The sequence below is a fragment of the Brachyhypopomus gauderio genome, chromosome 7 (assembly GCF_052324685.1).
Source record: "Brachyhypopomus gauderio isolate BG-103 chromosome 7, BGAUD_0.2, whole genome shotgun sequence".
Lineage (NCBI taxonomy): Eukaryota > Metazoa > Chordata > Actinopteri > Gymnotiformes > Hypopomidae > Brachyhypopomus > Brachyhypopomus gauderio.
Window position 1 is genome coordinate 18,471,864 of NC_135217.1, and position 14,876 is coordinate 18,486,739.

At 42.6% G+C, this 14,876-nt stretch overlaps 2 protein-coding genes across 5 annotated transcripts in view; both read right to left on the reverse strand.

Annotated features, from left to right (window-relative positions):
* Nucleotides 1-7,325, reverse strand: part of asap1b (ArfGAP with SH3 domain, ankyrin repeat and PH domain 1b) — a 59,282-nt gene extending 51,957 nt beyond the window's left edge. For all 4 annotated transcript variants that reach the window (XM_077012252.1, XM_077012250.1, XM_077012251.1 and 1 more), the window contains exons 1-2: nucleotides 7,245-7,325; nucleotides 6,002-6,128 (exon numbers count right to left, since the gene is read on the reverse strand). In XM_077012252.1, coding sequence (XP_076868367.1) covers nucleotides 6,002-6,128; nucleotides 7,245-7,303 — 186 coding nt within the window. In that variant the 5' untranslated portion in view covers nucleotides 7,304-7,325. The remainder of the gene's footprint in view (nucleotides 1-6,001; nucleotides 6,129-7,244) is intronic.
* A 2,477-nt stretch (nucleotides 7,326-9,802) lies between these two features.
* On the reverse strand, nucleotides 9,803-14,624 carry gimap4 (GTPase IMAP family member 4). The gene is made up of 3 exons (XM_077012255.1): nucleotides 14,515-14,624; nucleotides 13,010-13,801; nucleotides 9,803-11,486 (listed from the first exon to the last, which is right to left on the reverse strand). The coding sequence occupies exons 1-3, from the start codon at nucleotides 14,543-14,545 to the stop codon at nucleotides 11,461-11,463; spliced, it is 849 nt and encodes a 282-aa protein (XP_076868370.1). The 5' UTR covers nucleotides 14,546-14,624; the 3' UTR covers nucleotides 9,803-11,460.
* Nucleotides 14,625-14,876: the final 252 nt, after the last annotated feature.

The window sequence follows — 14,876 nt, forward strand, 5'->3', positions numbered from 1 at the left end:
ATCGTTGTGGGAGTTGAACAGCACCAACACAGTGCTGCAGTCATTCGTGACAATCGGCAAATCTGGTAAAAATCAAAACCCACTGGTTATTCCTTGATAATGAAATATTGCCTGAGCTAAGGTAACGTTGCTGAATGTCCTGCTGCCGTTGCGAGGCCCGAGGCTTCCAGAACGAGCATCTGTGTTGCACATCTGGCTGGTACGCGCAGTACTGGACAGCACCGAGCTTCACGGCCGCGTCGACGTTCTCAGACATGCCAAAGCCTCCGGGTGAACGTCCTCGCCTGCCACGGAGAAGCTGCATCTGTCGACAGGGCTGTGCAGGAGAACCCGGCCATCATGTGACCCGCCTCTCTCTTCTCCACTCGAATTCCAGGACAGCTCACACTAACGCTGCCCCCCCCCCCCCCGCCCCCTCCCCTAACAGATGGTTTTCGTTTAGGCCGTGGAGCTGGGAGGAGGGCATAAACGAAAGGTGATTCATGACACACACTTCTCCTCGTTACACCAAATCCAAAAGAAGAAAAATGTAAAAAAAAAAAAAAAAAAAGCACAGCCGAAACCGAACAAACAAAGTAAAACAATCTGAAAGCAAGCGAGCAGGGCTAATGAGTCACACTAATATATCGTGTACATGTGTGCACACACACCTCAGGTCTAGGGCTGTCGCGGTGAAAGAATTTCCCCTGCGGTTATTTATGGTGGCTCAACACCGCGATATGCGGTATGACGCGATATGCGTCATTTGTCGTCTAAAATCTTAATTTTAGAGCTATATAATTGTTTTATTGTTTTTATTGTAAAGGGGTTCTTATTGTTTTTAAATTGCAAAGAAGACACAGTTTTAAGAGCAGTTAAATATATGTTTATTGTCAAATAGAGAACACAGAAGTCAAATGAGATGCAGTAAGAACCCATGCTCTTTCGCTTTCTTAAAAGTGTAGGGTAAATATTTTAAACGAGATTTTAAACACAAAAAGAGAATTTAATAAATAAATCAATAAAACGAAATCTTTCCTTAACCAGAAGAATAACGTCTCAGCTTAAACCTGAGTTGTCACGTCCCTGTTGCGCGCTAAGAAAACCAACATATTCACCTTATGTGGTTTCAGTGAGGAGCGGAAAGGGCTAACAATATTCCCGGCAGTACTAAAAACTCGCTCTGATGGTGTGCTTGTTGCACAAATGCACATGAACTTGCGGGCGAGTTTGGAGAGCAGAGGAAATCTAGCCTCATTGACGCGCCACCAGGCGAGTGGATCTGCGTGGATTTGACTTGAACCCGAAATGCTCCCAAACCGGCGAAGTCGCGTTTTGTTTTTTGACCAGAGCATCTTCCGTAGTTTCCATCTTTGAAAAAAGGAGACGGATTGTTGATCAGCCGCACTGGATGATAACAGGGGGTTGATGGGAAAATGACTTTAACTCTTGCACAGGCACTTTCCCCTCGCATGGGAAAAAACACAAATATTGCGGTTGTTGCGGTTAATTCCCGTACGTTGCGATTTTCTTGTCAATAACGCGGTATTGCTATACTGCGGTTATCGCGACAGCCCTACTCAGGTCCAAAGACATTATAGTGATGTGGATGAAAATTTATCACAACAAATGACAAAAAACCTCATTAAACATTTTGACAACCAGATGAAAAATGTAACTCTAAACACATGTGCACTACTATTCAACCCCCAGCTTTGTGGGGCATCCTTTAGCTTTGAACTTCCAATCAACGTTTTTAGTAAGTATTGACAAGCTACTTACACCTTTCAGTTAGAATCGTGGCCTATTCTTCACGTGCAAAAGCCTCTAGTTCAGTGACAGTTAATGGTCTCCATGCTGCAACTGCAGATCACACCACAGATTTATCAGACTGGGTTTAGATCTGGTGATGGAAAAGCCCACTCCAACACATTCCAGGATCATCTTCTCAACCAAGCTTTGGTTGACTTGGAGGTGTGCTTGGGATCATTGTCTCGCTGGAAAGTCCAATGACTGCCAAAGTTTTAATTTGTCAACAGAAGGCATCACGTTTCTCTTTTAAATGGCCTGGTATTTCTGGGAAACCATGATGCCAGATCAAGATGACCATTTTCTGCCGCACATAAACTTCATCATCAATCATCACCCCACATCATCAATGACCCACCTCCATGCTTGACTGTGGGGATGGGATTCTTCTGGTCATAAGCCTGGCCTTTGGCACGCCAGACATACCGCTGGTCCTCATGTCCAAACAGTTCCACTTTGGGTTCATCAGTCCATAGAACTGTCTCCCAAAACCCTGTAGCCTTATCCAAATTCCTCCTTTAGTCAACTTTGATGTTCCTTGCGGTCAAGAGTCTAGTGCGTGTTGTAGTGCGACCATGAAGTCCTTGTTTATTCAGTGCACGTCTTGTAGCTTCCACCGAAGCTTCCAGATAATGCTCCCGATGGGATGTTGGGATGTTACATTTTTGGGAAATGTTCTTATACTCAAAGTCCTTTAGGTGTGATGAAATAATCTCTCTCAGCTCTTTGGATGCTCCTTTGTATTTCCTATCATTGCAACTCACCTTGAATTCCTTCATGAGTGGGGTTTATATATGCCATGGGTGGGGTTTATATATGCATCACAGCTGAAGCAATTAAAGCATCATTATAGAGTTCCCAAAGGCTTAATTATCTTTAATCTCCACTTTAGTCCATAAATCTGTTAGAAAGTGTTTGTGTGTGTGTCAGCCTACATCTGCATTTGTCAAATAGCAAGTACAACTTACTGTTAATAATATGCATCCTGTGTTTTGAAGCTAGATTTCCAAAATGTTTTTTAATGCTTAAAAATGCCTTATGCCTATTTAAAAATACTTTTACTGAAGTTAGATGCAACTGATCTGTTTTTGAGGTCTGCAGAACACATCGTTTTACCTTGGCTGAATGTGACTTGTAAACGAGCTATGCAGAGTAAATATGATATGCACCTAACGATTAGCCCAAGAGATGCTTCAGATGTAAAGATGTCCACAAAAAATATGTGTCTGCAGAATTTGCTTGTAGAGGTCACACAGATTATTGACACAAATGGTGCTCTAACAGCACGTTCACTTTAGCCATGCTAAAATCACCTAGTGCAGAACACACCATGACTTCCACCTCTGTTTAACCCCCCACACAAATATGACACTTGTTTTACAACTGTCCAAGTTTAAATGGGTCTCGGCCATTCTGAGGTTCTGGCCACAGTCATGTGCAGTCATGGCCTGGCGGTTAGGGAACTGGTCTTGTGACCGGAGGGTCGTGGGTTCGATTCCCAGACAGGCCATGACTGAGGTGCCCTTGAGCAAGGCACCTAACCCCAACTGCTCCCCGGGCGCCAGGGCTAGGGCTACCCACCGCTCTGGGCACGTGTGATCCACAGCCCCCTAGTAACCACTAGTGTGTGTGTGTGTGTGTGTGTTCTGACTGCACAGATGGGTTAAAAGCGGGGGACAAATTTTGATTGGGGTGTAAAAATCACAATTGACAAAATATGGCACATTTCATTTCATTTCAGTCAGTGTGATCTGGGTATGGCAGCTCAGCTGAGTTCTGTGAGGCCTGTTCATTATGCAAAGGAACGAGGGTCCTCACCCCACCCTACCTGGAAATTCACCCTGAACCTCTCTCTCTCACACACACACACACACACACACACACACACACACACACACACACACACACACACAACAAAAGAAACAAACAAACCACTCAACACAGACCACACCAATGCAGCAGAGATGCAATTGGTCAGAACATTGCAATCAGGAACACCAAGCTCACAAGCCCTTGTGTAAATGAACAGGCTTCCAGGAAACAGGGCCCATCAGTTTATGATTGCACCAAGCGCAAAACTAAAAACAGTCACACACATATCAGTCCCTGTCAAACATTACATGGTTAATAGCACTTTGCTACTGTGTTACAGACGCGAGTCATCTGTAACACCTCAGCAGAGGTGTGTGAGCAATTTAGCTCACAGGTCTAAAGCAATATAGCTGATGACTAGTGCTTCATGAGATGGAAAAAAACTGCATTACAATGCTACCTATTACTAATGCCATGAGCATGGTGACCTATTGCAAACCTAACGGGAAGACACCTAACAGGAAATGGTTAAATATTGGCCTGCATTATTTAGGCTACACTTGTTTGTTGACGTAAAGGCCTTGGTTCACAACATATTTGGGAATGTCTGAGAGCACGACTGGCCAGGACGCTCCCAGCACAAACAAAAATATATTGGATTTATTAGAAGGTTAATTTGCATATTGCAGCCTTCTGTGATATCAGTATTGTCAGAGCTTATACCACAATGGCGAATGAACAGATCGTTGTGCAGTCCAGCATATGACCTACGCATGTAACCCCCACCCATACAATAATTATGCATAAAATCAAAGCACTTGTTCATCAGCACACCAAACAGCATTCCTTATGGCCAGAGTTCGAGTACCCAAACTTACAGATTCTACTTGTCCAAGTGACGGTGGAGGCAAATGCCAAACGTGCAGTTCAGACGCAAAGTTCAGCTCCGCCATGGGGCCCCATCAACTGAAGGGCTAGCCTATGTTAACCCAGTAGCTGATCAATCCATCGTTTCACGAACTGCGTCTATTATTTATCAGTTCTGTTATAGAAACAACTGAAGCTCTAAACGTAATGAAGGCCGTTCCACAAATCAATCAGCTTCAGGTTTCATAGGGTATGTGTGTCCATCAGGGCTATTTCAGTAGTGGTCCTTCCATAGTGTGACTAGAACAGGTTTCAGTTAAGCTTAACATCAGGTTTGCAGCTAAAAGATATATTCTAATTAAGACTTATGTTCAAGAAAGGCAGCAACTATGTCACTCAACGCATCATCAATCTCCTCAGCTAAAGACTGCTAAACAAAACCCAGTCAATATACAAATGTTTACAAAAGAGTTAGTTTTGAGCTAAAAGGTTCGCCAGCAAGGGAAGTCAGGCTCACCGATTATTGAAACTCTATGAAGAAATTCACACTCAAACTGTAAGGTGAGAAGGAAAAAACACTATTCCTTTCAAAGCCAATAGTAGGTGTATGCACTTGTGTGGACCATGAACATTTATCAAGTGTCACAGCATGTGAGCTGGTAAATTTAAATAAAGCTGGTCACCAAAGGGAACCTGACAGAAGTGTTTCACACATTCAAGTTAGTGTGAAGTCTCTGTGAAGGCTGACTTTACACTGTAAGCCATTGATATCACGACAACAGCAGTGTAACTTTATCAAACCTACATCGGTCCATTGAGTTACAAATACAAACTCATTTCCCAATTGCAATAACTACCCCCTACAAGTAAGATCAACTGCCCACTGTGTACCTGGGATGTCGCAGCAAACCTTCCCTATTAGTTTGCACTGACGTCCATGACCTCCACTAATTAGTGACCGTCAGAGGCGTCAGACTGGGACGTTTACATAAATGCCTGATTTTAGTATGTTTGGTCAGATTTTTTGTCTAGCTAATTAATTGGTTCTGAAATGTTGGTGTTGGCCAAGAGCTTTTAGTCTAATCCTATTCATCCAGGCAGTTCAGCATCGTTGCGGTGGCAGGTTGTACATCTGTAATGCTTCACTGTGGTGGTCTCCGAACACAGCTCCACCAGTTCCCCACCAGTTCTCCTTGTAGGCCAGATGAGCAGAACCCCAGTCAGCACCGAGTTTCCACCGTGGAGCAGCACTGTCGTCCTGCCTCTCCTGTACCCAACGACCTAGGCTCTTCATGAACTCACAGGGGCGTTATAACACACACCACTGAGACACTCCTGAGCTGCTCTGAGACACTCCTGAGCTGCCCCGAGACACTCCTGAGCTGCCCCGAGACACTCCTGAGCTGCCCCGAGACACTCCTGAGCTGCCCCGAGACACTCCTGAGCTGCCCCGAGACACTCCTGAGCTGCCCCGAGACACTCCTGAGCTGCCCCGAGACACTCTTGAGCTGCTCTGAGACGTTCTCGGTCTTACCTCCTCCAGGACGTTGACGGTATTCCTGCAGCTCTGGAGACGCGTCGTGAAGCTGGACGTGGTGGGCGAGTTGTAATCCTCCGTCGTTTCCGAGAGAAACTCGGACACCGATATTTGATCCGGCATCCTACAGCACGATAACGCCACAACAAAAGAGTGATGAAGAGTGTTTGTTCAAAAGCCCAAAACCATTCAAATAACACTTGAACTTCTGAGGCGGCTTTCTAACGGTGCTAACGACACACAGCGAGTCTGCCGCACACCAAACGCCTCACGACGACTCTCTCTTGGCGAACGGCCGCTGGACGCGATACAATTTCGATACAATTCGGCTACAATTTTCATTCCTTCGTGTTACTTTTCGTAACCGTCTGACCGGGCCATCTCAACGGTGAACGCGGCTGGCGGCGGGCGCGCGCATTCCTGGTGATGTTCCAGCGCCCGACCAAACGGTGACGGTAATACTACCGTGACAAAACGTTAGTTTCCGGTAAACGACACTGTTCGTGGTAGCTCCGCAGAGTGTTTGTCGACTGGGTTGCCCCGCGGCTTGCGAGTGAAATGCGCAAGGCGGTGTGTGACATCGATGCAAACACACACACACTCTCTCTCTCTCTCTCTCTCTCTCGCAGCCTCTCCGTTCATCCGCCCACTCTGACGGATAGTGAGCAGGAGCGTCAGTGCGCATGCGTCGCGCGGCAGGGGGGTCGAGCTCGGACAGTATTCCAGCTGTTGACTACCTCCCTCATCTCCTACATGAGTTAATGTGTATCCTAATATACTAGTACTAACAATAACAACAAGAAGAACGGATATTTACATAATACATTATTTTTACTGTCATTAATAATTCATCCTACTGAGGCTGCTATATGGCTTTTCATATGAAAAAAAAGCTTTGCAGGCTATTTTAAGCTTTGCATGTGGCATAGTTAAAGATAGGAAGCGTTAAATCAAAAATGTTATAAAGGTGTTTGAGCCATAGAGTTGCATATTGGGGCCTTTAAGTATACGCCTAGTACCTTGATGAGGGCAACTACGATAAAGATTCACTCCCCCCCCCCCCCCCCCCCCCCACCGACCACCGATCACCTCCACCATCGTCACCATCACCATCATCACCATCACCACCATCACCATCACTATGTGTTTTGCCAAACTGTTCATTATCACTTTATGTCTGTTGTTATCACTTGGATTGCATGCACCAAACTCCAAAGAAAAAGGTAATAAAAATTCTTACCGGTTCCACAAAGAATCCCTCGAGGGAAAACTTGACAAACGAGAGGATGATAATCGCATGTTTTCACCGTCAATTATAGCCATAACTGAATAAATAAAATCAATGTTTTTGTGTTTTCTATGAAAGATCGTCGTTTTTATTACAGAATGCAGCGTTACACGTTGTCATTGCATTTGTATAATAAACAACAGCAACAGATATCGAAGTTTAGGTCTATGTGATCTGTTATTTTTCTTTAAATAACATATTCATAATTCTCCTTACACTTCTCCGTAACGAGTTAAATTTTATATTGTAACTTATTTAAAACTGTAATCTTTTAATCTGCCGTAAGGATAATGTCCTGAAGTCCTGAAACCGATCTTACCTTTAACGTTCTTCTAATGAATGTTTAGTCTAATTAATGTACATCCAGTAAGTTATTAGGGCAGTAGAAGCTCCCACCCGTGGTCTTCATGCCAACGTTTTTCTCTCTCTCTCTCACTGAGCTCACAGGAGCACAAATGCATGTGTTCCATGAGAGGAAGAGAGAAACCATGTGTGCAAAAAAAAAAAATCAACCAGTTACAATAGGCACAGGGTCCATAAGTCTAGGGATCAGGAAATGAGGGAATCCAGGAGCCCTCTGAAAGGAAATATGAGATCTGTGTAAGCTCTTAGTTTCCTCACGTGTTTTGCCGCAGGAGTTGTACGGTATTTGTGAATGGATCCTAGAGAACACGAGGAAGGGGCGCCTGATCTAACATTGTTATATAGAGAAATCAGCCACGTACACCAGAAAAGGAAAAAAACGTATAATGTTAAGATAATATGTTCCCCCGGTTAAAATAGGCCTAATTTGAGGACGTTCTGACATGCTTCAACACCTGTCATATGACAAAAAAACAAAAATGTGTAGTTCTGTGATTACCTTATGCAATGTTGGAGATGTATTCATTTATTCTCCTATAATTCCTAAGTTCCTTTCTTACTGTGCAGTTTTGTACCCCCCCTCAGTACCCAAGAGATCATTATATGTCTTTTTCCTGTTTTTCATTTAGCTGTGGTTGGAGAGATATTTGCTGAAAAGGAAACAGCGATTCCACCCCAGACCAGCCCTTACAGGTCCTGAATGATAGCATGTCCTTATCTAAATAGACATCACCACAAAGGTCCATGGCATTCAGGATGGCAATGAACAATGAACAAGGAAGCTATTTGCAACACATCTGCCTGTACATTTCAAACCACAGCACATCTCAAATGTAAAGAGATATGTATAGGGATAGGCAACTTTATAGTAATTGTAAATATAGTAAATATAATCAACCGTGATTGATTATATCAGTTGTTACATCTAATAGAATCTGTCTACAGAGTGTGAATTATACAGTGTCAATTGGGGTATTGTGCCAACTCCACACACCCAATTTGATACGTTTTTGATGTAACCTAAAATTGGCCACACTCTAAACAAATCCTCTAGTCCCCTGGGGATTTCACAATTCTTTTTTATCAACAGCAGGGATAATCCTCACTTTTCTGTGTCAGTTATGGAATGTTCCTCTCAGTCTTTCTGAGACAAGGACCACAACCGGAATTTTCGTGGTGTCATGGGAATGTTAAGTCATTGCAGGCCAATGCCACTGTAAGAGACACAGACCACACCTTAAAATGAAATGTCAGAAAATCAGTAAAGTTTATGATAGGGATAAGTACATTTTTGTTTAGTCAGTTTTCTATCAGTTATTTGTGTTAGTTAAAGTACATATTAAGATTGCAGCACCTCTGTTACAACACGTCTCGTGGGACAAACAAAAGCAACAAAAACCTTAACCACCGTCTATTTTTATGTAACCATTCTCTCTCGTTGACCTGGCACCACCTGGTGGTCATAGGCAGCAACAACAGCGTTAACCGTTACTTTTGGAGTTCATCGTCAAATCACAGCCATAAATTAATGAATAAATTGAATACCCCCCCCCTTTCCCCTACACTATTCTGTATTCGTGACCCAGCTTTTGTGCAAAAAAAAAAAGAATACATTGAATAATTAATTAATAGGCCTAATTAATAGCGTGCTCACTTTAATAGGCTACAAACCAAATATACTGCAGTAGGGTCAGAGTAGAAGACTTTAGATCATTTCCAGTCATGGAGAAAATACTACTGAATTTTGAGACTTTTCAGTACCAAACATGAACTGTTCAATTGCTCAACCTGAGTTGCACTGAACATGTATTTCACTTATTCACAGCCAAGACTACAGGCAACAGGTTCTGACACCCACAAATGGTGAGATGATTCCAGATCTCCAGAACACCACCAGGGACTGTACGCAGTATTCAGTGATGTGTACTGGTCACACTTTGGGAAACTTTGAAGCCACTAACATTTGTTTTAGGTTTTATATTTCACATGCTAGTCATGTACATCACGAGTTCCTTCGTCACATCACGATTTGTTATGTTGACTACAGAAGAGCCGATCCTTCAGGGACCATCTCATGATAAAAGTCCTTGCTCACAATTCCCAGACAAACATCTGAAATAAGGAATAAGGAAGAGAAAACACAGGGCTGCTTCACAGTTCCTTTTAATCATAAAATATACATCTCATTAAGAAAACTGATATGGATAGAAAATAAAGCACTTATAGAATTGTTTTGAGATAAGGCAGCAGTTCTGAAAACAAAAACTGACTACATAGTCACTACTATGTACACCACTTACTGTGTAGCACAGATCACCTGATGTGATTGTGGAGGGTCCTAAAAGCATTACTGATAAATTACACAGTGCCTTTTGTAGCCTACAAAACTATATCATGTGTATTAAACCCTAAATACAAATCTTGAGAAGCAGTACAAGTTCACCTACTCTACCAATTATTATATAAGCCTTTTATCTTACTTATTGTGATTATTAAATGCCATCACCCTCATTTCAACTTTCCTTTGTACATGTTAGTAAAGTAAAAACAACAAAATCACACTGGTTAGATTATTTTGGGTTTAACAATGGCATAGCAAGCTTAAGGTCACAATGCCGTTGACCGTAACCTGATGCAATTGACCAGATCAGACGCAAAATGGTAATTATATGATTTTAACTGCCTGCATAAATGAGCTCTCAGTAAAATACAAATCATTTTCTGCAAAAACCACAGCATCCATTCTTGTCTAAGGCCTAAGAACAAATGTATAGGTCACTTCAGGTTACATTGACAATTTATCAAAATACAGATTTTTAAAAGATGCATCTATTTCTACAGCAGTTAGATTAATTATATTACAAAGGCAGGTCTCAGATAAGCTACACTTTGCTGTCAATAAGGAATGTTTGCACGTTACATATTCGTTTCAGAGTTCATTTGAAACGATATTATGTAGCTTTTCACAAAGTGTTAAATGCTAATATTTTGGTAATAACTACAGGAGCTATTTGAGAGTAGTGTCCTGTGAAATATGATCTTTAGTTTAAAATAAATCCCATTAGATAAAAAAAAACCCCATCTACATTGCCCTGTAAATTGTGACTTTGTACTTGGTATCCCTAGGCCCTTTAAAAGATCTCTGAATCGGTCAGTCTCAGTAAAACCAGGTGGGAAGAAGCACCACTATAAACTGGAATTTCCTCCAGGATCAATAAAGTTCTAATTCACAAGAACAAAACAGAACCTAATAATAGACTTTACATTCAAGACAACTACCAAATACAAATAGAAATTAAGTATTTACTTCACCGGTATAAAATTAATTAATAAAGCTGAGCACACTGAAAATTCAGTCACTGATGATTTCATAGTCTAGGGATAGCAAACTAAAATAAGAATTTGGTCACTACTTTTATGCTGTAGAATTGAGAGCTCAAGTAAAAACAGGAGTACAGTAAACCGCTTCACCAAAACACTGTCAAAATAACCATTTTACCCTTCCCACCTGAAACAGGAATTGCTACATAACTAAACGTACTTTAGCTGTTATAATGATCATCATAATCTACATGTTACAATAACTTAGATAAGATATAATAACAGGTAGATGCCATCAATTAGTGCAAATAAGAGTGACGGATATTCGTCATTTTTCACTTAAATATACAAAAAGGGAACCACTTTCAGTGAATAAATATGCATAAAACAAAATAATGCAGTTTCCTAAAGCTGGATGCATTCAGCCAATGACGGTGATCTGAAGTACGGAATGAAGCAACAGTATTTCCTGTTCCTAAAAGCTTCAGTCAGACACGCCCTCAATCAGACCTGTGGAGGAACAGAGAAAAATAAATACACCCGAACAACATGAAAACGGCTCATTCAGAAAGATACTGGAACTTGCCCTACCTTGTATGTAGCTCATTTTGTGCGAAATGTGTTAAAATAGTAAAAAAAAAAATGCAAGTAAGATATCAACATGCAACACTGCAAAGCAAAAATAGAAAGCAAAGAAATTTCCTAGAAATGCTGTTAATCTTTTTAATGCTCCTAGAACCTTTTCGGAATTTTTTTGGGGGGGGGTGGAGGTGTCATCTTACAAGCAGCCATTCATTACAGGTCAACTGATATTGGAGAATGACGCTCTAGAGTTTAGCCAAAGAAAGTTCAAGGTGGAAAATGTGTTTGAATCAAACCTCAACCAACACGTACAATATTTGATTTGTTAAAACAAAGTTGTTTTAGTTGAGCATTGTCTAGCACATATTTGGTTAACTTTAACATCGGTGCAACGCATGTATAACCTATGAATATTGCCATTATGAATATTTTAATCCCATCTCATTAAAATCATTGGCCACACCTACCCACCGTACAGGATATTACATTTAAACTAACAGAAACTAGCTTGTCTGTTGCTCCCAGATCATCAGTTCCACTCCATCTCATCCTTCAACAGAAATATCACCGTTCAACTGCTTCTGTCTAGCAAGTGAAATCTGTGAACAAAAGCAACACTGCTGTTCTCAGTACACCTTCACACGCAGTCACTTCACTAGTGTCAATGTAAACCCTGCGCTGAGAGTTATCTGGTCATCTGGTGGGCTGTTTTAATGAGTAGGATGGAGTTTAGAGCTGATGGGCTGTTAAACTACAAACTACACACACATTAAATGTCTTTCCTAGGATGTACAATAACTAGTGGTACAAACACCAGTAGTTAATGGCTAAATTAGAAATAGCATACTATATATGAAGTATATAGGGAGGCCTATATACTGTATGCTGGTGCTCCTAGAAGTATGCAGTATCATATCCAGTATCTGACAGACACAAACTAAACTATGGGATCACATGAAGGTTCTACCTACTTGTGAAATTTTCCGCTGCTGTGACATGACAGGATGCAGTACACCACAAAGACAGCTCAGGTTGCAGTACTCAAAATATTTGGCCAGAGTAGTAGGTCATCTGGATATCTTTCAGGTACTGGAAAATTTAATTTTGGCTGCATACTGCACTGAGGTCCAATGCAACTAGTATGTAGTAGGCCATTTCAAACACAGTCCATAGCTTGTAGTGAAGTACCTGCATGCTAACCGTAGTTATGCTATTAAACATGCATGTCATTTTCCAATGAGCATAGCACATAGTGGGTATGGCTAGAGGACTCCACATTACAAAATCAGTTGAACAGAGATTTAAGGTGAATGATTGTGTCTTACCACCTCCCTCCCCCTTATTGTTTTATTTGAAGTAATCTTAAATCATCAGTAGCTCATCTCTGAGTTAATATTTCTTCACTGCCATGCCACAAGCCATTAAAAGCTCCCGGAGCGGAACCTACTTACTCTGCGGGCCATCTTCGTTCACAGACCGAAGAGAGCTAAGGGAGCTGAAGGAACAGTTGTGTTTGGGTCTGGCCCCTAGCTCCCGCTCCTCTTTGACCGAATTGGGGTTAGAGTTCTCGTTGTTTGTCTGATTTTGCGCCGCGTTCTCTTCCGTCCGCAGTTTGAAGGGCCCTCCCTCTTCAGCCACCAGCTTCTCGATCTTCTCCATCAGACGCGGAAGCTGAGGGTGGTCGCCAAAGACGTGGTTGTTGATGACAAAGTATCTTTTCTTGCATTTGTCCACGACCCACTGGAGCTCACGTCCCTCTCTGTGGATGTGCCTCTCGATGGTCTTCTCCCTCAGTATCTCGGCCCACGTGAACACCAGCAACGTGTGCTTCCACACGTCTTCCCCGAACAGCGCCAGGTTCTCCTCGATGCGGGCCCGGTCCGTTTCTGTGAACATGCCCACAGGTACAACCAGCAGGAAGGCGTGCGGCCCCGGTGAACACATACTAACGCTGCGCACTATTTCCTGTCGGTATGTAGCGGGCGTGGCCTGGCTGGAGAACCAACCAGGCGTGTCCACTACAGTTACCCGACGACCATCCACCACAGTCTCACGCTTGACCGAGAACTCGGCCGCACGTTCCAAACGGAACTCTTCTCGGCCAAGGATGGTGTTGCCGGTCAGACTTTTCCCCGGCCACCTCCAGCCCAGCATGACCAACCTCAGCTCAGGGAGGCGGTTCGCTTCACGCGCGGCTTGCGCCAACCTCTTTTCCTCCTCTTCAGGATCTGGAAAGTCATCACCTATAAACAAACAAACAAACAAAGACTCAATCATTTGGTTCTCCATTTTTACTTTTTAATCATGTAACTAACATACAAATAAACTAAACAGGGGGAAAACCCTTCTGAAGCAAGTTAATTTAAGGATTTAAAGCACAGACTATAATGCAAGCTTGGAGTGTCCCCTTATGTTGCCGCAATCCTCAAAATTTAGTCATGACTAGATAGGAGGAAACAACTAAGGTGGAAAGAAAGGATTGTGTCATTGATATAACGTCTACCAACACCACCGCCTTATGAAATAACACTGCGGCTCGGTAACAATTCGTCGGGTCAACGGAATGAATAAATAACCAGAGATACCTCAACACGCCATGAGATCTGGACGTTTAGGTTACTCCCATCTCCAGTTACTCAGCTAACTAGCTTAGCTTACGTCGCATATGTTTAAACCTGCTGGCTTAATCAACAACCAAATATAAACAATATTAGATAATCCTACAAACTTTTTGACTTTTTTCACTACTTGGAATAGCTGTCAAACTAGCAAACTAACGCAGGCTAGCTAGGCTAATGCCTCGGTTCACGCGCACCAAACGCACGCGCCAGGCTCCTTATGAATGACGTAGCTACAAACTACTACGGTCAAATTTACCCAACCTAACCACAGTAGTTAGACAGATATGATACGTGTAGATTTAAACAGCTTTAAACTGTACTCTTAAACACATTACCAGTTAATTCCGTGGGTTTATCGGAGTCCATCCTTGTTCTTTATCCGGGAGACGTTTCCTGCTCGGTTGGCAGATGGGCGGGAGAAATGACGTCGATGCGCGGGGCGTGTGTTTTAAAGCGCCGACGTGACGTCAGAAACCTTCATGACGTCGACGACACGCGCCTTTCCAAGCACACATTCTCAAACACGCGAGCGTTTTGACGCCAGTGTAATTCATTTAAGTGTGCGTTTATTTATTCATTACTTACTCTATGGTGCTTCGACTCTGTAGACAGAAACTGGCCAGCACGTACGATGATGATGTCGTGAGACGTTGTCCGCAGCACGTACGGTTGTTTTCACGGACAAGGTTCTGGGAGA

Excerpts from the sequence above, each read along its gene's own strand:
- gimap4 (XM_077012255.1), bottom strand. The coding sequence starts at position 14,545 with ATGGACTCCGATAAACCCACGGAATTAACTG. Across the intron at positions 13,802-14,514 it reads TAAACCCACGGAATTAACTG|GTGATGACTTTCCAGATCCT; the intron begins GTAATGTGTTTA and ends GTTTGTTTATAG. Across the intron at positions 11,487-13,009 it reads GAACGAAGATGGCCCGCAGA|GTCTGATTGAGGGCGTGTCT; the intron begins GTAAGTAGGTTC and ends GTTCCTCCACAG.